Raw genomic sequence first — 27,278 nt, 5'->3', positions numbered from 1 at the left:
GCCATTTGGGACGCAACCTCTGTTTTACAACACTGTAGAGGAGATACTGTCTGGCACTATAGGAATAGCCTTACACAGGGCTTGTGGGTTAGCCTCAAATTGGGCATCTATGATCAATTTGTTACTAGGTAAATGGTGATCCGCTAACTGGTGTGTTGTATTTGTTTATAGCCAGGTGTATATATATATATGGGGCTGCAGGTAGCCTAGTGGTTAGAGCGTTTGGCCAGTAACCAAAAGGTTGCTAGATCAAATCCCTGAGCTGACAAGGTAAAGATCTGTCATTCTGCCCTTGAACAAGGCAGTTAACCCACAGTTCCCCAGTAGGCTGTAATTGTAAGTAAGAAATTGTTCCTAACTGACTAGCCTAGTTAAATAAAGGTTCAATAAAATAAATACATAGTGCAGTGATCCTCTGTTTGAAAGTGATCCTCATGTAATGTAACTGCTTTTTAAAAGTCTGAACTCAACATTGAGCCCACATCTCACACACTGAACACTTAACTTACCAATGATCTCAAACGCCATCGTCACAACCATTTTGATCATCAATCACATTCTGCAAACACACAATCTCTCCACACATACAGTGGAGCTGTTGAATCTAAGCTCGTGTCCCAAATGGCACCGCATTCCCTATATAGTGCACTATGTCAAAAGCACTGCACAATATAGGGAGCCATTTGGGGGACACACAGACTGTCATGTCATATTACTGACGTATCCCCCCCCCACATGTAGGCTAGATAGAAGGTACCAGTGTAGAATTTTCTAGCACAGCAGTGGGAGTAGTCTAGAGCGCCCCATTGTGGCCATGTCTGGTACGATCTGCTGCACCTCAGCAGGCAGGCCTACTGATTCTCTAAAGTGAGGAAAGGAGTTTTGAATATACTGTATGTAGTCTGCATCCCAAATGGCACCCTAATCTCTATATAGCCCTATGGAACTGGCAAAACAGTTGTACACTATTTTGGGAATAGGGTGCCATTTGAGACGAAGACATTCCCGCAGTAGACCTTATAAAACCTCATATCTAGAGAAGCATCTATTGTGGTATACTGAGGGAATATGTCTTCATCTCAAATGGCACCTTATTCCCTAAATAGTGCACGGCTCTAAAATTGTTTAATGACAGGCCCTTTATCCTGACCTGCTTACTGAAACCTCTATCCTCCAATGTGTTCAGTTCATCCTACTGAGTACATAACTACTGTGATGCTGCAGTCTAGCAGCTCACATCAGAGCTGAACTGGCCAATAGGGAGCTCTCAATGCAGAGAGAGATGGAGAGAGGGAGGGGGAGAGATAGATAGATGGTGGAGGAGAAGAGGAGAGCAGTTGAATGTCTGAATGCATCTCGAAAGAGGTGAGAGAGGAATGCTTTCAGGGACTTCTGTCACATCCCCCACACACACACACACACTCTTAAGGAGGCTCTGGGATGGATAGAACCTTGCATGGCCTGCTGCAGGAGGTGGCTCTGCTCGGGTGCCTCGGTCCACCTTAACCAGCAGTCCATGCCATGCTGAAGGTGTATTCCCTCTAGGCCAGGCCTCTCGATCATTTATAAGACTCAAATCATTACCCATTCAGATCATTTAGGGCAAAGGCAATGCCTGTCACCTCCCCTAATATTATTTCTGTGGAGTGTCAGACAAAGGTCGACCAAGTGTTGGGAAGCAGAGGGTCTGAATTGCAAGCTTTCAATTAATCACGTATCACATAACATATTCCATTACTTATACCCTGCATTCTCCTTGTTGCTCTTTCATAACAAATGAGCATAATTATTTTCTTAAGTACTGAAGATGTGTTTTTTCATTAGAATGGTAAGCACTGCAGACAGTCGCCACAATCATCAAAACGTGGAAAACGTAGTTAAAACTCGTTTAAAAATAGGCAAGGGAGAGCGCCATGGCATCCAGAGCAGAGCGCCAGCCCGAGCTGAATGTTTCTATTCTTGCCATTCTAAATATGTAAACCACTATTCAGCTTCCCAGATCCTCACACCGCACCGCTGTCGAGCGTGGTGCTAGCTGCCTGCTCTGCCCAGTGCAGCTCCACTAGAAAACCAGGGAATCAGATACTTCTAAGAAATGTGTGGGTGTGTGTGTGTGTGAGGGACACTGCCCTGTGTGTATGAGATGACTGCATCTAAACAACCACAGCGACACACTCGCAACAACCTACACTTGTGTGTGTTCTCACCCAGACCCATCCACGAGAGCCATTCCAAACCACCAGCAACCCAGGGGACACTGAATTAGAGGTCTAACTACCTTACAGTGGATATACCCTAGTGGACCTGACCACAGCTCTGCATAAAGACTATAGCTTTTAGGTTAGGGGAAGTTGCTGATTATAGCATGCCTAAACCAATACATTAACCAGAGGGAAACTTAGCTGATACATTTTATGGTCTCTTTTTATTTTTTTTTTACCGGGTCTGTTTAGGATTCATGTAGGAAATCCAGGTCAGTTCCTTTCGGATCCAACTTTTTGGACCTGTGAAGACCTCTACACTGAATCACTGGTTGCCCTAATACCAACACTGAATGGCTCAATGCCACCCTCTTACTCTGTAGGATCAGAAACTAAATATCTGGATGGATACATGCATCCCCATGCGTGTCCTTGGGGAAGCAGAGCTAGACAGTGTCAGCATCTTCAATGGCCCCCTATTCCCTACATAGTGCACTACTTTGGCCAGGGCCCAAAATGGGTGCACATGCAGTGTTTCATCAGTGCTGAATGTCATTGTGGCATGGTGTGCTATTCCCTCCGCATCCCCAGGGCAGAGAAAGAGAGAGGGAAAAAGAGAGAGAGAGAGAGAGAGAGTGATGGGAAATGAGATGGGACAGCAAGAGAGAGAAAATTAGGTATGAGCAAACGAGTGAGGAGAGGGAGAAAACAGAGGAAGGTAAAGAAGGGGCGGGGCAGAGTTGCAGAGAGAGAGAGGGGGACAGGAGAGGAATAGAATAAGGAAGGAGGATAGGGACTATAGTGATGGATAGAATACAGTATAGCATGGGATGCATGGGAGAGGTTGAGCGCCACAGAGACCCAGACATGGGGTCTCTGTGGCAGGGGGGAAACACGTCCTTCCCACCAGCCCCATTAATCTGCAGCAGGTCAGCGCACAGTGGCAGAGATAATCCCACTGCCCATCGCTCCCCTCCCTGACAGGAGCGTGTGGGATGGAGGGACAGAGGGATGGAGGGAGGGGGCCGACCCCAATCCACCACTCCCAGCCAGTCCACTTCTCTGCTTGCTAAAGAGACGCCAGATGCAAAGGGCCCTTATTAGCGTACCCTTCAGTCCCGTCCTTCAGCCCCGGCCGTGTCAGAGACAGAAAACAGAGAGGGAGTCGCTGGTCTGGAGGGGACTGGAAAGCTTCCCCTGTAAAGCTGCCGCAAACTAAACTTCTAAAGATTCGCCCCAACGACACAGCAGTGGGCGCATGGGAAACCGTTTGCTTCACGTCATAGCCCGATCATTCGATTCAAGTCCGCCTTGTACGACGAGAGAGGAAAAAAACAATGCCGTGAAACTCATGCTTCACTAGCACTCCCCTTTTTTAGTTTAAATGTAAATCCTTTAAATGAACTTGAGCCATTCGCTCCCAAGCTCCCATGGCCAATACATTAGACGCGAGTCAGAAAAAGGGATTTACAGGGAGGAAGAGGATTCAGTATGCTACTTTTGATGTTTTCCTCGAGTTTATTCAAATAAAAATGTATTTGTCACATGCGCCGAATACAACAGACCATACAGTGAAATGCTTGATTATAAACCCTTAACCAGCAATGCAGTTAAGAAAAACAAGTGTATAGTAAAAAGGAGATAGTAAAAAATACTAATAATTAAAGAGCAGCAGTAAAATAACAGAAGCGATGCTATATACAGGGGGTACCGATACAGAGTCAATATGCGGGGGCACAGGTTGGTTGAGGTAATATGTACATGTAGGTAGAATTAGTGACTATGGATAGATAATAAACAGAGTAGCAGCAGCGTAAAAATAGGGGGGACAATACAAATAGTCTGGGTAGCCATTTGATTACCTGTTCAGGAGTCTTATGGCTTGGGGGTAGAAGCTGTTAAGAAGCATTTTGGACCTAGACTTGGCGCTCCGGTACTGCTAACTGTGCGGTAGCAGAGAGAAAAGGTCTATGACTGGGGTGGCTGGAGCCTTATTATTAGGGCCTTCCTCTGACACCGCCTGGTATAGAGGTCCCCCTGCAAGGACTCCATATTGTTGTCATTACCAAGAGGTGTCAGGCTGATAAGTCCTCAAAGAAGAAATGACCGTCACATGTGTTAATAAAATCACAATTTTTGGATGTCGTACACCACATTCAGCCAATCAGGTTGCAGCAGTCGGTTGTTTCCCCTGACTGAACGCGGTGCGCAAGATCAGAAAGCAGCATTGGCCACTCTAGCATGGTGGTGGAAAATTGTGTTTTATTAAGACACTATGCATATTTTCCCTTTTTTGGAGGCCGGTGGGCCATTAAATCAAGTTAAGGATCCACCCCTTTCAAAAAAAAAAAATTTCACCTAAAATGACATACCCAAATCTAACTGTCTGTAGCTCAGGCCCTGAAGCAAGGATATGCATATTCTTGGTACCATTTGAGAGGAAACATTTTGAAGTTTGTGGAAAGGAATGTAGGAGAATAACACAAGAGATCTGGCAAAAGATAATACAAAGAAGAAAAAAATAACTATTTTGTATTTTTACGGTACCATCTTTGAAATGCAAGAGAAAGGCCATAATGTACTATTCCAGCCCAGGTGCAATTTAGATTTTGGACACTAGATGGCAGCAGTGTACGTGCAACATTTTAGACTGATCCAATGAACCATTGTATTTCTGTTTAACATGTTGCATCAAGACTAACTTCATTTCCTTCCTTTCACTCTGTCATTTAGGCTAGTATTGTGGAGTAACTACAATGTTGTTAGTCCATCCTCAGTTGTTTTCTCCTATCACAACCATTAAACTCTGTAATTGTTTCAAAGTCACCATTGGTCTCATGGTGAAATCCCTGAGCGGTTTCCTTCCTCTCCTGCAACCGAGTTAGGAAGGACACCTGTACCTTTGTAGTGACTAGATGTATTGATACACCATAACTTGCTCAAAGCGATATTCAAAATCTTTTTTCTTTACCAATCTACCACTAGGTGCCCTTCTCTGCGAGGCATTGGAAAACGTCCCTGGTCTTCGTGGTTGAATCTCTGCTTGAAATTCACTGCTCGACTGAGGGACCTTACATATAAATTGTATGTGTGGGGTACAGAGATGCTGGAGTCATTCAAAAATCATATTAAACACTATTATTGCACACAAAGTGAGTCCATGCAACTTATTATGTGACTTGTTAAGCACATTTTTACTCCTGAACTTATTTAGGCTTACCACAACAAAGGGGTTGAATACTTATTGATATTTCAGCTTTTCATTTATAAAAAATATCAATGAAAGTGAATCCACTTTGACATTATGCGGTATTGTGTGTGGGCCAATTGACAAAGAATTTAAATAAAACGCAATATAATCCATTTTTAATTCAGGGTGTAACAACACAATGTGGAATAGGTCCAGGTGTGTGAATACTTTCTGAAGGCAGTGTATAGCCGGCTGGATACATTAAAGTCAGATGCATACGACAAACTAAGTAAAAGTAATATTAGTGTTATCTGGCGGCCGGTTGAGATCCCTTAAAAGGTACAATATGCAGAAATCGCTCCACCATATCCTAGTTGCAATTAGAATATACCGCCTAACTTCAATTTATGTGACAAAACAAGCAATCATTGTGTAGATATTCATTGTAGCATCTAAACTGCTGTGAAATATATTTTCCATAACAGAAAAATATGATATTTTCAGCTGTTTGAAGCTGGTGTACAAAACCAAACTTAAAAGACTCAAAGCGAAACGTAAGAACAGGAAGCGTAAAAGCAGCGCACAAAGAACAGATCTACCGCTTCTTAGACATGCCTTCAATAAGAAAGACAGATCTATAACTCACATTTCTATACGGATTTGGTCAGGTCGCCCAAAAAGTTACACATTGCAGCTTTAAATCTTGAATTAAAAAATGTTTGTGCCAAAATCCAGGATCAAACCAATGAATAAGACTTATCTTGAAACTATTAACATTGGACTTCAATCTCAGGCTTGTATAGCAGGCATAATATATTTTTTTCCAAACCGACAGAAAGAGGTCTAATACCCCAAAAGACAACACAAGCTATAAAATAAACAGTCAATTTCATCCCAAAAAATGTAAACGCAGTCCCTCTAGGAGCTGATCAATTCATTTGAAAGACAGAGGTAAATAAGAAATTCTCAGCTCAAACTAATATGTTACCATGGCGATGGACATTGTAACAGAGGGGCTTTCGTGAGACATTCTGACCTTAAAGGAAGGTATGTAAACATCACTTTATATTCTCCGGCCACCCCTGCCAGAGCAAAGGCCTGGGAAAAATGTCTACATGTGCAGGGAGATTTGAAATAAACATCCAGGCTCCATTGTGGAGCGCAAACAAAGAACAGTATCTTAGTAACACAAGGCGGTTTACTCAGCTCAGACGTTTCCCCTCCACAATAAACACACACACTTTTCTTCATTAAAGGGTTTGGCCTAAGGCGTTAGATTGATGAGGAGCTTCTTTTAGCAACAGATGAAAACTGCTGGCCCATAGCTGGGTCACTTTCTGGGTCAGACAAAGTCTGTGTCCCAAATGGCACCCTTTCCCCTATATAGTGCACTAATTTTGACCAACAAAACAAAACCAGTAGTGCACTTTATGGGAAATAGGATGCTATTTGGAACGTAACCTAGCGAAAGGAGAGGATCCGCAGAGTACTCAATATTGGTTGGAAGACAAAAAAAGGCATGCCACTCTATACTTTATAACAGCTTTGTTGACGTGATGTTTCTATCCCATATGAACTGGAGACTTCTCATGCCTAGGGGATGTATGAGGAATTAGGCCCACAATGGGAGAGGAAGTCCTTTTTTTGGAAGCCTTCGAAATGAGGTTGTCTGGGTGGACTGGGAGAGCTGCGAGGCCAAGGCAGAGGAGAAACCCTAGGCCACTAGTCCATCATACAGATACTGGCCAACCATCATCATAAACATGCGATCTACTGGTGGTGAATACACAACAGGGCCTTCACCCTCCACATCAGAGGGATATGCTAATATACGCTAAAACCAAAATAATTAATAGTTAAAGATAATGAATAGATCATTGATAGTTAATATATAAAAACACATATAAAAAAAATGTAATATCCAAAAAAACACAGCCAAAATGTGAAGAAAAAAAGCCTGGTTTGAATATGAATTATAGCTTAAATCAGCGATGGGTAGCTTTAATGGGGGTGGGGGCCACAAAAAAAAATCTGAACACATCAAGACGCCCCCTTCTTGACAACGGAGAGAATAAAACTTGAATTTGAGTTAATTTCCTGTAATTCGACGCATTTTGGCATGGGGCGTAGAGAAAAAGTTGCAGTTTTAAAGCAAGTTTGCAGCAATTCTACATTTTGCCATGGGACGGAGAGAAAATGGTGCCATTTTACAGCTAATTTCCTGCAATTCCACAATTTTGCCGTAGGGTGGACTGGTGGAGGAAAATGTTTGCAGTTTTTAATATGAACCCGAAGTGAAAGTGACTAACAAAATCAATTGGGGCCCCCCCGTTTGGGTATTAGACTACAAATACTATAAGTATAGATAGCTGGCTGCTAGACTAACTTACCAAACTAAAACATTTTTTGCTGACATGGGCTAATTGAGTGACTGTCAGTGACTGACATAACAAGAGAAAAACCACTGATGCACTACCATATTTAGAAAATTGCACCTTGTGTATTCTACTATTCAAATTCAACAGTATTTCAGTCCCCAAAAAATGTAACCATGGGTCAGGGATAGGCCAGTGGCCCATCTCTAGCCTAAAATCAACCAGCCCTAAAAGGCTCATCACAAAGTAGATCTAGTCTAGTATCTCTGTATAAGCATGAGATGATGACTGGCTGGCACAGTCTGCAGCATAAATGGGTTTCTGGAACAAGACCAGGAGCCAAAACCGTTCAACGTTAAGATGACATTTAAAATCTGCCACTTCTCCGCAATGATTTTAAAAGCATTTTGCAACCATTAGTAATGAATCTTTTTCAGCTAAGAAAGTCAGAGAGAGTAAGGTTATTGTGGGGTGTTTTATGCCGGTGAACAAAGTTAGTTCATACCCACATTTGGGCAGTAATTCCGATTCATCCACAATTTGGACAATTTGAAAGACTGTTAATCATGTGGACAACAGAACGTCTGAGTGAGCTAATAAAAAAATAAAAAAAGCATAGAACATTTCAATCTCGATTCAACTCGGAGAGCTTTAGTGCCCTCGTCAAAAGTAAACAGAGCCACATGAAAAGCCTGACTTAAACCGTTACCAGTTAAATTCATCATTCACTTCATTTCCGCAGTCAAAGGGACTTTTCAGTGGCGTAACATTATGGCCACATAAACCCCTGAAATCTAATACTCAAGTCTCTTAATACTTTTATTGGGCGAGGGATAATATCACATTATAAAAACTTAAATCAAGCTTTTAAATGTCATCCTGTGGTCGGTCTGTTGAGTGACTCGGCAGGGTGCTTTCCTCTGTTCTCCACAAATACACACAACTATACCGGGATGTGTAGCCAACATTAAGCAGTGCTTCCTCTCGGCAAATTTATAGATGATCAGTAGCAAGAAAGGGTACAAAAGCCTAAAGTGATAGAGGCCAGTGTGTTCCACTTCCTAGCCATCCTGGACTTCATTACAAGAAATCCAAACGAAACAAATTAGCAGCCCCCCCACCCCCACCCCGCCAAAAAAAACTGGGCTGTAAACTACAGTAACAGACACATTTTTATGTAAGTTTGCCAGGAGGGACATAAACCAGAGGGGTTTCAAACTGTGACACAGGATAGAGGTGTATTAAAAGTAAATCTTTCCCCGCGCTTTTTCAGCTCCATTGTGCCATCACGTTGTTCTGTCTTTATGGACCCGCGAAACACGGGCCCCGGCCTCTTTTCAGAGGTAATTAATTAAAAGAGGAAGTTTGCAGAGGCTTACAACTCGATTATTAGTTTGTCCGTTTGAAGTTTTATTTTAGGGCAGAGGAGGGGGGGTGTGGGGGATCAGGCCCTAAATCACGCCGGCCGATGCCGTGGTGTTGAACTGTTTGCAGCGTCTGGCTTATTGGAACGGCTTGTCAGGATGTGGCGGATGCCGAAGACCAGATTGTCGTTGTTTCATGGTTAATGAGCTTTTTGCGGTCGCAGTTACGGTCAACTGATGAGAGTCAGAGAGAGGGCAAGGACCAGGCACCTGCTGTTGTCACTAGACTTACTCTCATACAGACAGACAGACAACGTAAACAGGAATTAATAGATATTCTTAGACAACGAAAGGCAGAGAAACAAAAGAGACAAACTATCTACTCTGCAACATGCTCTGCTTATGACAATCGACTCAATAGCCATAATCATTAGGATTAATGATTGATGAAGATGGTGTAGTTCTGCTATGGCACAGTGGACAATTTTAAACAGCTGTGTGAAAACATGGAGATGTAAACCAAGAAAGATCAAGAGTTCATCAATACTACAAGAGCATGTAAAACAAAAATGCACAGGTTTTAGCAAGTTGTTAGCACAAACCCATGCGTTTTGTACCTTTTTTGATCCAGCAAATCCCTCGGACTCCAGGAAGAAATAGGCAAACGGCATCAGGACGAAGAGGCAGAGATTGGAGAAGAGCGATACCAGATTCCACAGGCCTGTAAGGGCAACATTACAGCTAGTCCTGATCAATTAATCAACCAATCAATCTTTCAAGATTGTCACCAAGCAAAATACAACATGACAGAAATCACACCTTACAATAAAACACATTATCCTCAGAGGCATCCTAAATGCCACCCTATTCCCTACGTAAATGCACTACAACCCTAAATAGTGCACTGGGTAGTGTGCTATATAGGGAATAAGGTGCCATTTTGGGACACGTCTAGTCTCACGAGAAAGCGTTGCTTTGGATAAATAGACAGCACAGTTGTTCCCACTGGCCACCATGTATTCCTGCAGTCAACTGCTAAACCATGGACTCTGATGCCCCCTTGTGACAGCAAATGAAGATGTTTGTAATACCCTATCCTCTGCCGAAACCCCAACAACCGGATGTTCCAGGTTTCAGGGAAATGGAAAGAGAGTCTGACACAACGCGACTTCCACTTTTGGACAAGGCGACACGCCAGCTTAACTCCTCCTCCACATTTACTGGATTGGTTGAACAACGCAGAAGAGAACCCCCCTCCCCCGACAGTTTTTATTTCTTCTTGTCAAGACCAGTATTTAGGGGATCTAGTTTCCGGCGTTAGCTTACTGATACCGTTCCTGAAGAGCTATGGGTGTGAAGACTTTTGTCCCAGGCCAGCACGCCACGTCCGTTTCCGCTAATGATAAGTTGATTACATGAGTCAGGTGTGTAGAATCAGGCGCAGTGCTAGAACAAAAGCCTACAACGCCCTGCAGACCTCCGGGACTAGGGTTGGTGGCTACTGCCGTTGGGATGGTTTAGGCATGCTTTGCAGTCATGCTCACAAATAGAAAATCAGGTCTTGACTAATGTAACACTCTCTGACAAACCACCAGGTTGTGTCCTATTCCCTTTACTTCTTTTGACGAGGGCCCATAGGGCTCTGGTTGAAAGTGGTGCAATTTTTAGGGAATAGGGTGCCGTTTGGGAAGCACAGGTCTGATGGAAACAGATCTTTGTGACTGGATGTATAAAAGGAGTGATTCTGTTATGTGTGGTCAGTGGACCAAATCCAAAGAGACCAGGACTTACTTATCTAAAGCTGGAACTACAACATCGAAAGCACTCAAAACAAAAACAAATCCACATACAGTCTGCGTCCCAAATGACACCCTACACAGTGCACTACTTTCAACAAGACCCCTATGGGCCCTGGTCAAAAGTAGGATGCTATATAGGGGAAAGGGTGCCATCTGGGATTCAACCAAACAAACAAGATGTGAAATGTGAATGACACTACTGACCATGGATGAGGGAGCCATTGAGCCACTGAATGTAGTAGTTTTTGGGGAAGGAGAGCAGGATCTCATTGCTAATGATAGAGAAAGGCAGGAGGAGAACAGCCCCACCCGACATGGCCAGGGTGAAGGTGCACAGGTACAGTCTGTGGGGAAGCCACACACGCGTGCAAGAGCGCACGCGCACACACACACACACACACACACACACACACACACACACACACACACACACACACACACACACACACACACACACACACACACACACACACACACACACACACACACACACACACACACACACACACACACACACACACACACAGTGAAAGAGAGGAATTAGTAAGAAAGTCTACAGTTGGCTGTGAAATCACACAGCTTTGTTAAGGAATTGTTAAGAACTTACAAACATACAGTATCTTACAGGTAGTGTCGGCAACAGGTGGCCCGCGGGCCAAAACCAGCACCCGAGTGATTTAAAAATATATATTTTATTTGGGAAAATACAATAAAACATTTTTTTTTTTAAATCACCAGCTAAAATGAGTTTAATTTAGGAAATCTAAAAGTATTCCCACAAAAAAAAAAAAAACACTTGTATGATCGTGTCTCAATGTAATCAAGGCATTAAATTATTGTTCTTTTCAAATACAAAAATCACTTTTTGGGCTTAGTTGTGGTCAATTTGCAGTGATCAAATTGTTATAATTATGTTCCGGCCCCCCGACCCGTCGCTCTGACAAAAATCATCCCGAGGCTGAATCTAGTTGCCTACCCCCGTCTTACAGTATAAATTCATATAAGAATGGCAGTGTCGCAGGTCTACACATCAGCATTCAAATGCATCTACATGAGCTGTGTCCACACATACAATGCCCACATTCATGCAGGCTAGGAATCGTTTGAATACATTTGATTACTCAAGTAGAACTGTATTCCAACGGTCATTAAAGGATTAGTGTTCAAATACAAGTCACATTAATGGAGAATCTTCTTATACAGTGTGACAGGGATTAATAATAAGGGAATTAAGTTGTTTAGTGCAGCAGGCTGCTTCCCAAATGGCACCCCATCTCCTATATAGTGCACTACGGGCCCTGGTCAAAAGGGGCTCTGGTCAAAAGTAGCGCACTACATGGGGAATAGGGTTCCATTTGGGACGCACGACAGTCGACCACTTCACTTAAATACTAGTGGAGCAGATGGCCACTTCAATGTCTATGAGCTGTATGTCAATCTATATCCCTCCCTCCCTCCCCTCCAACCTGGCATCCCAGCAGCGCAGGGGCCTGGGCTTTAGCCTGCATGTGGAGCTTGCCAGATTCTGCTGGCCAGAGGACTACTTCTGTTCCTGTCCCCCGTGGGATGTGGACAAGGTCACCACTTTGATATATAGCTCGAGAATTAAATTCATGTGGAATGCTACACCATTTACTTTGCTGAGCTGTTCCCCCTTGCAATATCACCATTAGCTGGACCCAAGAGGACAAGTGACAAAGTGGGCCACAAACATATGGTCTACTGTTTCTGCTTTACTACCAGAGTTGTGTTGGTTAGGCCCGGTGTGCAGTGGTGTGTGCTATGTGAAAGACAAGCCACATCAGCCATTTGAACCAAGACATAGGCTACACCTGTGTTTCCCAAAGCGGTCCGCGTGACACTCAGCCGTTCCACATATTTGTTCTATTCCAACACAAGCACACCTGATTCACCTAATCAGTACTTGCTGATTAGTTGGCTAGTTGATGCAGGTGTGCTAGTGTTGGAATAGAACAAATATGTGGAATGGCTGAGAGGCATGAGGATCGGTTCGGGAAACACTGAGATACTAGAAGTAGGGCTATTTCTTAACAGCTCTATTGAAAGTAGTTCCACTCACGATATTCTGTTGACGATGGCGTCTTCGTCCTCCTGGTCATCTGAGGGAGAGGAAACCACTTAAGTCACAGCAGGTACAGCAAGTGAACCCTACAGAGACAAGCAAGGGCCTCTTGGGAATACAAACCCCATGTTGCCTGGGTTCAAATCCTGGGTTGGACTACTGTTAATGCATCAATGCACTTGGCTTAGGGGAGTCCCTTTTTCCTATGGGCATGTCCCAAATGGCACATTATTCTCTATACAGTGCACTACTTTTGACCAGGGTCCATAGGGCCTATGTAGGGAATAGGGTGCCATTCGGGAGTGATACATGTACCTACTGTACTGTAGCCACCTGGGTACAGAGAAAAGAACAGCCTAGATTTTCTGGGCACAAAATTTCACAGGAGGATCTTTGACGTGGAGTGGTCTACTTTTAAAAAGGAGCTTCGAGAAACCAGCGTGACCTGGACGTTCTATTCTTGTCCAAGAACAATGGGTGTGGAAGAGAGTTCATCGTAACTACATCTAGTGATTATTTTACTTTGATTCTACATAGTAAAACTTGCAGTTAGGCTGGCTATAGGCCCATTCCTATCCATGGCCATGAACCATCTGTTTATACTATCAACACACTTCATGTGGGGGTGGGGGTCATATTAGTTTCATCGTAGGGAACATTACATAGAAAGCCATATACATTTGATCTTGAGAGAAACCTTTCCCTCAGAATAAATATCAAAATGAGTGATTGCATTTCCAGTGCTGGACAGAAAATGCATCTGAAGTTTATTTAAATGTATAAACTGGGTGGTTCGAGCCCTGAATGATGATTGGCTGACAGTCGTGGTATATCAGACCGTATATCACGAGCATGACGGAACATTTCAATTTCCTGCTGTAATTACGTTGGTAACCAGTTTATAATAGCAATAAGGCACCTTGGGGTTTTGTGGTATATGGCCAATATTCCACGGCTAAGGGCTGAACCCCATGGTATATTGGCCATTTACCACAAATGCCCGAGATGCCTTATTGTATCAGTATACATTTTCACTAGGTAGAGTGCCTTCAAAAAGTATTCACAACCCTTGACTTTTTCCACATTTTGTTGTGTTACAAGTAGGGCTGCCCCAAATTAGTCGACTTGTCGATTGTTTGGTCGCTAAGCTGTCGGTCGACCGAGATTATTTTAGTGCATTCGGAAAGTATTCAGACCCCTTGACTCTTTCCACATTTGTTACGTTACAGCCTTATTCTAAAATCGATAAAACATTTTTTTTTTTAAATACTCCGCAATCTATACACAACACCCTATAATGAAATTTTAGCAGACTTCTAAAAATAAGTCAGAAATACCTTATTTACATAAGTATTCAGACCCTTTGCTATGAGACTAGAAATTGAGCTCAGTTGCATTCTGTTTCCATTGATCATCCTTGAGATGTTTCTACAACTTGATTGGAGTCCACCTGTGGTAAATTCAATTGATTGGAAATGATTTTGAAAGGCACACACCTGTCTATATAAAGGTCCCACAGTTGACAGTGCATGTCAGAGCAAAACCAAGCCACGAGGTCGAAGGAATTGTCCATAGAGCTCCGCGAATGGATTGTGTCGAGGCACAGATCTGGGGAAGGGTACCAAAAAGATGTCCCCAAGAACACAGTGGCCTCAATCATTCTTAAATGGAAGAAGTTAGGAACCACCAAGACTCTTCCTTGAGCTAGCCGCCTGGCCAAACTGAGCAATCGGGGGAGAAGGGCCTTGGTCAGGGAGGTGACTAAGAACCTGACGGTCATAGTGACAGAGCTCCAGAGTTCCTCTGTGGAGAAGGAAGAACCTTCCAGAAGGACAACCATCTCTGCAGCACTCCACCAATCAGGCCTTTATGGTAGAGTGACCAAACGGAAGTCACTCCTCAGTAAAAGGTACATGACAGCCAATGGAGTTTGCCAAAAGTCACCTAAAGACTCTCAGACCATGAGAAACAAGATTCTCTGTTCTGATGAAACCAAGATTAAACTCTTTGGCCTGAATGCCAAGAGTCACGTCTGGAGGAAACCTGGCACCATCCCTACGGTGAAGAATGGTGGTGGCTGCATCATGCTGTGGGGATGTTATTCAGCGTTAGGGACTGGGAGACTAGTCAGGATCAAGGGACAGAGATATCCTTGATGAAAACCTGCTCCAAAGCGCTCAGGACCTCAGGCTGGGGCAAAGGATCACCTTCCAACAGGACAATGTCCCTAAGCACACAGCCAAGACAACGCAGGAGTGGCTTCGGGACAAGTCTCAATGTCCTTGAGTGGCCCAGCCAGAGCCCGAACTTGAACATCTCTGGAGAGACCTGAAAATAGCTGGGCAGCAACACTCATCCATTCAAACTGACAGAGCTTGAGAGGATCCCGCACAGAAGACTGGGAGACACTCCCCAAACACAGGTGTGCCAGGCTTGTAGCGTCATACCCAAGAATATTCGAGGCTCTAATCGCTTCAACAAAGTACTGAGTAAAGGGTCTGAATACTTGTGTAAATGTTATTTCCGTTTTTTATTTTTTTAGACTTTTGCAAACATTTGTAAAAACCTGGTTTTGCTTTATCGTCACAAGGCACTGTGTGTAGATTGATGAGAGAAAAACAAAACAATTTAATCCATTGTAGAATAAAGCTGTAACATAACAAAATTTGGAAAAAGTCAAGGGGTCTGAATACTTCCCAAATGCACTGCAGACAGGTTTGTATTCAATCAATTGAATTTACCATAGGACTCCAATCAAGTTGTAGAAAGATCAAGGATGATCCATGGAAACAGCTCAATTTCAACTCTCATATCAAAGGGTCTGAATTCTTATGTAAATAAAGTATTTCAGTTATAAATTTGCTAAAATTTCTAAAAACATGTTTTCACTTTGAGGTGCCGATACTCAGCTCCTGTGAGCTCCTGCCAAAGTCAAGCACTGCTTCTTATCCCTTGCGCAAATAGCCCAGAGCTGTGTCTGTCTTGAGCTCACTGGCGCTGGAAACTGAGGCCCCAGAATATTTTATACAATGTTGCAAGTTCGCTAGCACAACAAGCTTTGGCTGGACCCAAGTTAATAGTAGATACAATGTTTCAAGTTCGTTGCAGACAGGCCATGTGAAGCCAATGTGATTTATAGGATATTTATATTTATCTGGATATTGTCTACCTGCAGGCTGCAACGTTTTTTTTGTTGGCTTTATGTAGACAATTTTTGGGCAAAAGAGATTACTTTTTAGGTTTGTATCATATAGATTTGGATATAATTTTGATTAACCACATGACAATGATAGAGATATGAAGATGTTATTTTCTGTATTTATTATGGATCCCCATTAGTTGCTGCCAAGGCAGCAGCTACTCTTCCTGGGGTCCAGCTAAATTAAGGCAGTAAAACAATTATAAAAACATTACAATACATTCATAACACACCAAGTGTGTGCTCTCAGGCCCCTAATTCTACTACCACATATCTACTATACAAAATCCATGTGTACGTGTGTGTATAGTGAGTATGTTATTGTGTGTTACTATGCATGTGTCTGTGCCTATGTGTTGCTTCACAGTCCCTGCTGTTCCATAAGGTGCATTTTTATCTGTTTTTTAAATCAAATTTTAGTGCTTGCATGAGTTCTTGAGTTCCATGTCATCATGGCTCTATGTAGTACTGTGCGCCTCCAGTAGTCTGTTCTGGACTTGGGGAATGTGAAGAGACCTCTGGTGGCATGTCTTGTGGGGTATGCATGGGTGTCTGAGCTATGTGCCAGTAGTTCCAACTGACAGCTTGGGGCATTCAACGTGTCAATACCTCTCATAAATACAAGCAGTGATGAAGTCAAGCTCTTCTCCAATTTGAGCCAGGAGAGGCTGACATGCATATTATTAATGTTAGCTCTGTGTACATCTAAGGGCCAGCCATGCTCTGTTCTGAGCCAATTGCAATTTTCCTAAATCCCTCTTTGTGGCACCTGATCCCACAACTGAACAGCAGTCCAGGTGTGACAAAACAAGGGCCTGTAGGACCTGCCTTGTTGATAGTGTTGTTAAGAATGCAGAGCAATGCTTTTATGGACAGACTTCTCCCCATCCTAACTACTGTTGTATCAATATGTTTTGACCATGACAGTTTTCAATCCAAGGTTACTCCAAGCAGTTTAGTCTCCTCAACTTGCTCAATTACCATATTATTCATTACAAGATTTACTTGAGGTTGAGGGTTTAGTGAATGATTTGTCCCATGCTTTTAGTTTTTGAAATAATTAGGACAAATGTATTCCTCGCCACACATTCTGAAACTAACTGCAGCTCTTTGTTAAGGGTTGCAGTCATTTCAGTCGCTGTGCAAGCTGACATGTATAGTGTTGAGTCATCCGCGTACATAGACACACTTGCTTTACTCAACGCCAGCAGCATGATGTTGGTAAAGATTGAAAAAAGTAAGGGGCCTAGACAGCTGCCCTGGGAAATTCCTGATTCTACCTGGATTATGTTGGAGGCTTTCATTAAAGAACACCCTCTGTGTTCTCTTAGACAGGTAACTCTTTACACACAATATAGCAAGGGGTGTAAAGCGATTACACATATGTTTTTCGAACAGCAGACTATGATCAATAATGTCAAAAGATGCAAAGAAGACTAAAACAGTCCCCACTAAATTATAAATTAAATGCAACCATTTCACGAAAATGTGCATATGAAATCCGTAACTGGCATACAGATCGGTAGAAAATATAAATTGGCATTCCACATGAGAAAGGGTTGCCGACTCCTAATTTGCCAGAATTATATGTAATTATGACATAACATTGAAGGTTGTGCAATGTAACAGAAATATTTAGACTTATGGATGCCACCCGTTAGATAAAATACGGAATGGTTCTGCATTTCACTGAAAGAATAAACGTCTTGTTTTCGAGATGATCGTTTCCGGATTCGACCATATTAATGACCAAAGGCTTGTATTTCTGTGTGTTATCACACTCAGGAGTGTTGCTGTTACCAGCAACTCCCGAGATTAGGCTCGTGTAACCGATGTGAAATGGCTAGCTAGTTAGCGAGGTGCGCGCTAATAGCCTTTCAAACATCACTCGCTCTGAGACTTGGAGTGGTTGTTCCCCTTACTCTGCAAGGGCCGCGGCTTTTGTGGAGCGATGGGTAACGCTGCTTTGAGGGTGGCTGTTGTTGTTGTGTTCCTAGTTCGAGCCCAGGTAGGAGCGAGGAGAGGGACGGAAGCTATACTGTTACACTGGCAATACTATAGTGCCTATAAGAACATCCAATAGTCAAAGGTTAATGAAATACAAATGGTAGAGAGAGAAATAGTCCTATAATAACTACAATCCAAAACTTCTTATCTGGGAATATTGAAGACTCATGTTAAAAGGAACCACCAGCTTTCATATGTTCTCATGTTCTGGGCAAGGAACTTAAATGTTAGCTTTCTTACATGGCACATATTTTACATGGAACATATTGCACTTTTACTTTCTTCTCCAACACTTTGTTTTTGCATTATTTACACGTTTCATTATTTATTTGAGGCTAAATTGATATTTATTGATGTATTATATTAAGTTAAAATAAGTGTTCATTCAGCAGTGTTGTAATTGTCACTATTACAAATAAATAAATAAAAATCGTTGATTAATCGGTATCGTCTTGTTTTGGTCCTCCAATAATCGGTATCGGCGTTGAAAAATCATTATCGGTCGACCTCTAGTGGACACCTGCTCGGTGAACATCTCATTCCAAAATCATGGGCAATAATAGGGATTTGGTCCCCCCTTTGCCGCTATAAGAGCCTCCATTCTTCTGAGAAGGCTTTCCACTAGATGCCGGAACATTGCTGCGGGTACTTGCTTCCATTCAGCCACAAGAGCATTAGTGAGGTAAGGCACTGATGTCGGGCAATTAGGCCTGGCTCGATGGGGTTGAGGTCAGGGCTCTGTGCAGGCCAGTCAAGTTCTTCCACACTGATCTCGACAAACCACTTGTGTATGGACGTCGTTTTGTTCAAGGGGGAATTATCATGCTGAAACAGGAAATGTAATTACCCAAAATGTTGCTAAAGTTAGAAACACAGAATCGTCTAGAATGTCACTGTATGCTTTAGTGTTAAGATTTCCCTTCACTGGAACTAAGGGGCCTAGCCCGAACCATGAAAAACAGCCCCAGACCATTATTCCTCCTCCACCAAACTTTACAGTTGGCACTTCGCATTTGGGCAGGGATTTTCACGTGCAACAGGTTCCCACCCAAAGGACATCCAGCCAACTTGACACAACTGTGCAAAGCATTGGAGTCAACATGGGCAAGCATCTCTGTGGAACGCTTTTGACACCTTGTAGAGTCCATGCCCCAACTAATTGAGGTTCTGCTCACATCCTCTGATATGGGCTAATATTTAACTGGAGCGAGATTCCCAATTGCTGTAGCGCAGGCCTCCTCGCCCGCTCCAGTAGCGCTCATTTCACGTACTCAGGGCATACCTGGCCCAGCATGCATTTGTAGTTCACTTGTATGCTACTATCTAAAGCCCCTTGCTTTAGATACTGTCATTTTCATACAGAAACTGATAAAACACACAGGTTCTAAATCAAGGTGACAAACAAAGATGAGGACCAGGAGCAAGACCGGGATAGTGGTGATGTACAGTAGTGTCCACAACTAAAGAATCACTGTGGAATCTGAAAAGACAAGTATCCCGAAAGAAAAGGAACGAGGCGGTAGATAAATACTTTGCTACAATTACACACTTAGTTATAAAACTACAAATAATAATACCTCCTCTTACACGTTACCTTCATTTTTGTTCTATTATCTACACAATAGGCCATAATATATTTCGGACCAATGGGCCTGGCATATTCCCACGTTCAAGGAGCTTTCCGTTTTGCTTGGGTAATTTGACCTACAAACCTTTAGGCCTACCTATAGAATATTATATATATATATATATATTATTTTTTTAATAACTCTGCCCAACCTGGAAATAGTGGCCAAAAGGGTGTTTAGCTTCTCCAGTGGCTCTGCAAGTGTGGAGATGATATTCTCTGTGTTGGCCTGCTCTCCAGGCACCATCGCATGAGCCTGAATCCACAGACTGGCCAAACTTGTGTTTTCAAAAATGAATTCTAAAGGCACTAAGTCCTTTTTCGTTTAATTTGTATTCATTCTAAGTAAATCACTGCCTATATGCACAATTTATAGACCTGAATGATTTAATACAACAAAATGTTGTTTACATGCTCTGCGCTTTATGTCCCTACCAGCCCATTGTGTCGCACTCGCAAATGCTTGTATTTCTTTGTAGGCTATAGCATTGAAATAATTTTTATAATCTAGTCTAAATAATTCATTTCCGTCCCTTCTTAGGTTCCCTTTGACGCCTAAACATATTTAGAGTGTTTATATGCTGTTTAATATGATATGTAGCCTATTTGAAAATGATGTGCGCTTCTTACATTCACCTTTTCATGTTTATTCAAATACTTGTCATTCAAATCCATATGGTTTGGTTTCAATACCAAATGGTAGGTTCATGTAGTCACAAAAATAAATTAGTGTTGGTTAAATTGTGATTTTAATCAATGGAGCGAATTTGAAGTGGCAGTTTTTTTGTGTTAGCGCAGAGCCCTTTTTTAAGCAGAGCGCAAGTACCATGAGAGTGATTTCCAACCGATCAACTCCGCTCACATGCTCTGGCCACTAAACTGTCTTGAAACAATGTGATGGTCCCTCTGTGTGCAAACATACTGGGAACAAAAGGTCGAGCTCGGCAATAATTGCTGTGAAAACTCTGGGACTGTGTGCGCATCTCAGGTGTGCAAGTATTACATAGAAACTGTTTTTGAAGTTGGTAGCACAATATGTGTTGGTAGTTTCAGTACAACCACCATAAAAACAGAACAAGACTCCTTACCTGTTTTCCTCTTGTACCTGGTGATGATGCAGTACGACACAATGTAGAGTGCTGCAAACAGTAGGAAACAAATCTGAAAAGGCAAAAATAATTAAACAATTACAAAGCTGCTGAAGTGTTATGTAAATGATCAATGTTACAATATCTGGCATTATACTGATGTGAACGCATAACACATTTTGATATATATGTATTAGCCTCCCGTAGACATGGTCCGCCTCCCGTAGACATGGTCCGCATCCCAAATGGCACCCTATTCCCTTCTTAGTGCACTACTGTTGACCACGGCATATAGGGCTCAGGTTAAAAGTAGTACACTACATAGGCAATATGGTGGCATTCCGGACACAGATATGGTACTATGACATTACTACAGTAGTTTATAGGGATGACGATATATCGGTGAACATATCGGAACTTTGCGCTACACAGCATTCCTAACCTAGCCCACAATGTCTGCTGTGTGGATCAAGCAGTCAACAAGTCGAGCAGTCACTTGAACAAGTAAGAAAATTTCAGCGAGACAACTCATAGGCGAAATCCATTAACGCCAAGACAATGGAATTCATTGCCCTTGACAATCAACCATTCTCTGTCCTGGGTGATGTTCGCTTTGACCCACTGGTCGGGCACCCGTACACACTATGAAGTGTGCTATTTTTCAGATGTTGCCCTACCAGAGTTACACAGTAATAGCGTCACTGCTACTAGCTTCACGACATACATACTATGGAACGCCATTTAGGTCTTTGCGTCTCAAAAAATATACAGAAGGATTGTCAAAGCTGTACAAAAAAGGTCTGCAAACAAACAAACATGGGCCACAAACGATGTATTTACAATACCCCGTTGGTAATAAAGCATAATTTGTTTGACCGCAACTTCTGGAGTAGCTAGCTAGCTTTAGCTTGGTACCTAGCTAGCACCAATACAACCAGCCTGAAAACAATGACCAGCAGACACTGCAGTCATTTTCATTATTCTTAACAATGATTTAGGAATTCTTGTGAATAAGTATAAGCTAGGTTGCCACTTGTTGTTCGCCTATTGAAATTAAACTTTGGTTCATGAAAATAAATTGCTAGCCAGCTACTTAACCCGGTTACCCAAAACTAACGTTATAAGCAGCCAGCTAGCTCCATCTGGCTAGTGATGCTCGACCAGACCAGGTTATGTGTTGTGAAGCTAGCCACAAGAAGGACTAGCCACAATAGTGGACTTTGCGGTTAGCATTCAAAATAAAAGTATGTCATTGACAGGATGCAAATGAATACAAATAGTAGAATGTCATCCTTTTATTTTGAAGGCTAACCGCAAAGTGCACTATTGTGGCTAATCCTCATTATGGCTTGCTTCACATAGATGGGTCCGACCATCATTAATCAAATAAGAACTGTTGGTCTTGTAAATTAGGGTTATTTTAGATGACACCTCGCTATATAGTTAGCTAGCTAACTATATAACTTCTGAAACAGATGTCGTTTGCTAGGTTTTTGGGGAGAACATTGTATGCATCCATTAGCCAGCTAGCTTTTTTTATGACCAGCACTGTATGTGCGCAAGACAACTTTACCAGCATCATAGCATACGTATCGATGAATCGTTGTGACATATGAAATACGAGTGAAAGTGTAATCAATGTGTAATAACTACATTAAATTTATCAACACGTTAAATTATTACGTGACATGCAGTCATATTCAAGTCCTGATTGGTCAACAAGCTTATTTGACACGTCAAATAGTGTTATTTAACATGTATCTTTTTTGACAGTTCCATAGAAATCCTGGTTGAGAATGAAACGACTTGTAACGGTTTTCTTCCGTTGAAGGAGAATCGGACCAAAATGCAGTGTGGTTGATAATATACATCTTTAATGAAGATGAATACGAACAATTACAAAACAACAAACGGAACGTGAAAACCTATACAGCCTATCTGGTGAATACAAAACACTGAGACAGGAACAATCACCCACCAAACACTCAAAGAATATGGCTGCCTAAATATGGTTCCCAATCAGAGACAACGAGAATCACCTGCCTCTGATTGAGAACCGCCTCAGGCAACCATAGACTACGCTAGAAAACCCCACTAAGCCACAATCCCAAAACCTACGAAAAACCCCCATACATAAACACAACACAAAATAAACCCATGTCACACCCTGGCCTGACCAAATAAAATAAAGAAAACACAAATACTAAGACCAGGGCGGGACATGACTGAACAAATGAAAAACTAAACAGCACATCAAGTAAGTGAAAGAAATAGGTTTTGATGATGTTTTACTGGTAATGGGGACATACGTAAATGCCAACAAAATCATTTTTTGGTGGTCAGTGTGGTGTAGAGGTCGACCGATTATGATTTTTCAACGCTGATACAGATACCGATTATTGGAGGACCAAAAAAGCAGATACCGATTAATCAGCCGATTTAAAAAAATAAATAAAAATGTATTTGTAATAATGACAATTACAACAATACTAAATTAAAACTTATTTTAACTTAATATAATACATCAATAAAATCAATTTAGCCTCAAGTAGATAATGAAACATGTTCAATTTGGTTTAAATAATGCAAAAACAAAGTGTTGGAGAAGAATGTAAAAGTGCAATATGTGCCATGTAAAACGCTAACGTTTCAGTTCCTTGCTCAGAACATGAGAATATATGAAAGCTGGTGGTTCCTTTTAACATGAGTCTTCAATATTCCCAGGTAAGAAATTTTAGGTTGTAGTTATTATAGGACCATTTCCCTCTATACCATTTGTATTTCATTAACCGTTGACTATTGGATGTTCTTATAGGCACTATAGTATTGCCAGTGTAACGTATAGCTTCCATCCCTCTCCTCGCTCCTCTCTGGGCTCGAACCAGCAACACAACGACAACAGCCACCCTCGAAGCAGCAATTACCCATGCAGAGCAAGGGAAATAACCACCCCAAGGCTCAGAGCGAGTGAAGTTTGAAACGCTATTAGCGCGCACTAACTAGCCAGCCATTTCACTTCGGTCACACCAGCCTCATCTCGGGAGTTGATAGGTTTGATTGAAGTCATAAACAGCACAATGCTTGACACACAACGAAGAGCTGCTGACAAAACACACAAAAGTGCTGTTTGAATGAATGTTTACGTGCCTGCTTCTGCCTACCACCGCTCAGTCAGATACTTAGATACTTGTATGCTCAGTCAGATTATATGCAACGCAGGACACGCTAGATAATATCTAGTAATATCATCAACCATGTGTAGTTAACTAGTGATTATGATTGATTGTTTTTTATAAGATAAGTTTAATGCTAGCTAGAAACTTACCTTGGCTTACTGCATTTGCGTAACAGGCAGTCTCCTTGTGGAGTGCAACGAGAGAGAGGCAGGTTGTTATTGCGTTGGACTAGTTAACTGTAAGGTTGCAAGATTGGTTCCCCCGAGCTGACAAGGTAAAAATCTGTCTTTCTGCCCCTGAACGAGGCAGTTAACCCACCATTCCTAGGCCGTCATTGAAAATAAGAATGTGTTCTTAACTGACATGCCTAGTTAAATAAAGATTAAATAAAGGTGTTAAAAATAAATAAATAAAAATCGCCGCCCAAAAATACCGATTTCCGATTGTTATGAAAACTTGAAATCGGCCCTAATTAATCGTCCATTCCGATTAATCGGTCAAACTCTAGTGTGGTGTGTGTAACCTTTATTTAACTAGGCAAGTCAGTTAAGAACAAATTCTTTACAATGACGGCCCGGACGACGCTGGGTCAATTGTGCACCGCACTATCGAACTCCCAATCACGACCGGATGTGATACAGCCTGGATTTGAACCAGGGACTGTAGTGACGCCTCTTGCACTGAGATGCAGTGCCTTAAACCGCTGCGTCCATGTGTGTGTGTTAAGTATTTAACTGTACTAGAATGCTTAAAATCCCACTTTTTTTTTATATCAGTCAAAAATGTCTTATCGGTGCATCACTGGTAATTTATGGACATGCGATACATGGTCTATGACAGCAAGTTTGCTGGGATATGTATCACTGCATATCATGTACTGTATACGTAGAGTTATTTCCATAAGACAGCTATGATTGATGGAAGTTGGGATGGCCTGGCTGGATGGATACCAGTTATGCATGTAGCCTTGATCAGGTTACAGGCAGACCTCCCCCCAAAGGCCTCTCTCAAGTCTAGGTGATTCACTCCTACAGGGAAAGAATAGCCTGGGTGGGTGCCGATACTTTTGCTACGTATATTCAACAACACCTTGCCCTCGCCTTGTAGACTGGGTATGTATTCATAAAACACCTCAGTGTAGTGCTGATCTAGGAACAGGTACCCATGATACAAAAGTTCAAACTGATCCTAGATCAGCACTCCTACTGAGGCACTTTATGAATCACAGCCCTGGCCACACCATATCCAAATCTAAAGAACAGATAGCTTCAAACAGAAAAGTTGCAACTGACTAGTTTAAACCATAATAGTCATTGTTTGTCACGAGATAGCCCCTACATTTCCAATTTGAATTCATTTATCTACATGCAACTTGATCTGGAATTAGACGGCCTAACAACAACTGAATACATTTTTCGCAGTGCCATTGCCAAACCCAGGGCCTCAGAGCCCCACCACTGACAGAAATATTCCACATTCCCCTACGGACGGTGGGACAGACAGAAAATAGGCCTGTGGACCTCCTCCTCCGCAGCAGCACTATCTCTGGTTTCCACATTATACAACACGAGGAGACATGAGTCAGCAGGAGTAACAGGCAGACAAGACACATATCTTTGTCTATCATTATAAAGTATGATAGACAAAGGTTGGCTCTCAAAACCCTTCACAAAGAAAACTCAATTTCGCCACCACATGACAACAGACCAGAAAAACAGCTGAAAGGTCAGTGCTCTGATCAGCAGCAACACAGCTAACCCCCTCAGACAAAACTTCAGATATGAGGTTAGGTGGATGCCTGACTGTGCCCAGGAGTGACAGGACACCGAGGGAGAACCCTGAGCTGGCTGATGGTGATCAACTGACAACAGTATACTCTACTTTGCTTATCGTCAAATTGCTCCACTGTATCTAGGCCCATTTCTTATTTTTCTCCCTTAGAATCCTCACTTATTTAACAGTAGGCTCATAATTTAAACCCAACTATCCTAGCCTACATCCGCTTTCTACACACATTCCCTCGTGACAGGCAGCGCATTGTTGCCCGGCTTCTACCAGGTCGATGTTTTGCATGATTCATGCATCTACTACCATCATACGCATGACTCAGTGGATGTACTGATAAAGCCTAACAGTCAAGGCGTTTTCAATATTCATTCATTTCTGCTTGAGGGTCAATGTTGTTAGACATCGCAGCAGAGACAACCCATGACATAGACTAGTTTAGAGTGAGTGCAGGGCACTGCCGGCACCTCAAATAGCATTGTACACCTCTATGATATTTGACCTCACACAACACAGGGGACACTATAGTGACCACACCTTTTTTTTAAAGAAAAAAAAACCTTCATCCTACTAGCTCTGGTCCAGGGCTAGCTCTGGTCCAGGGTTAATCCACTAAGGAATGCGCAGTGGAGGAACGCAAACTGATGACCTGGACCAGAGCTATGATCCCTCATGTTAAGGTACATATGCTTCTACAGCACTAGCTGTGTAAAGTTTAGGCTATGCTATAACTCCGGTGACAGCAACAAAATGTGGGTCACAAATGGTGGTCACATTCCATAGTAGAATCACTTAGGCACTATGTGCTAGAAGGGAGCATTGGAATGCCAACGTGGATAGTGGCATTTCCATGTAAAAAAGTCCCATGAGCGCCGGCATGGGAAGTTCATAGGAACATGTCAAATTTGGTGTCAAATGAAAGAGTCTATAAAAATAAAAACTACGCAGAAATTTCTCAACCATTTTCCCATCCTAAAAACGTGGAATAAGCAAATGCTTAGCTTTCTGGTCAAACCGATAGAAAAGGGGTGTTCGACATCTACCATAAAGTCTTGAAAGATATTAGAAATAAGTTGAAACATATTCATGTTGAAGTAAAGACACCTGTCAACTAATAAACACATTTAGTTTTGTACATGAAAAATAAAATAAAATAAAAACTATATGGGACTGGTAGTGTGAGAAGATAGGGTATAAGTTAGTACAAATGTATGGGTTATGGGAGCTGTGTAGTTGTGTTACTTTTTTATATCATTTTTTACTTGCTGTTTAATATTCAAACAACTGATATACAGTACCAGTAAAAAGTTTGGACACACCTACTCATTCAAGGGTTTTTCTTTATTTTTACTATTTTCTTTACATTGTAGAATAATAGTAAAGA

The 27,278-nt window shown here is 42.1% G+C and overlaps 1 protein-coding gene across 4 annotated transcripts in view; it reads right to left on the bottom strand.

Annotated features, from left to right (window-relative positions):
* Positions 1–27,278, bottom strand: part of LOC112215631 (limb region 1 protein homolog) — a 62,866-nt gene that overhangs the window by 32,282 nt on the left and 3,306 nt on the right. For 3 of the 4 annotated variants that reach the window (XM_024374820.2, XM_024374818.2, XM_024374817.2), the window contains exons 2-5: positions 20,934–21,006; positions 13,010–13,049; positions 11,134–11,273; positions 9,748–9,851 (exon numbers count right to left, since the gene is read on the bottom strand). In XM_024374820.2, the coding sequence (XP_024230588.1) occupies positions 9,748–9,851; positions 11,134–11,273; positions 13,010–13,049; positions 20,934–21,006 (357 nt within the window). The remainder of the gene's footprint in view (positions 1–9,747; positions 9,852–11,133; positions 11,274–13,009; positions 13,050–20,933; positions 21,007–27,278) is intronic. The other variant, XM_024374819.2, reaches the window with a different exon arrangement.

This window comes from Oncorhynchus tshawytscha, linkage group LG16 (genome assembly GCF_018296145.1).
Source record: "Oncorhynchus tshawytscha isolate Ot180627B linkage group LG16, Otsh_v2.0, whole genome shotgun sequence".
Lineage (NCBI taxonomy): Eukaryota > Metazoa > Chordata > Actinopteri > Salmoniformes > Salmonidae > Oncorhynchus > Oncorhynchus tshawytscha.
The sequence above is the reverse complement of the archived record's forward strand: the minus strand, read 5'-3'. Positions and strand labels throughout refer to the sequence as shown.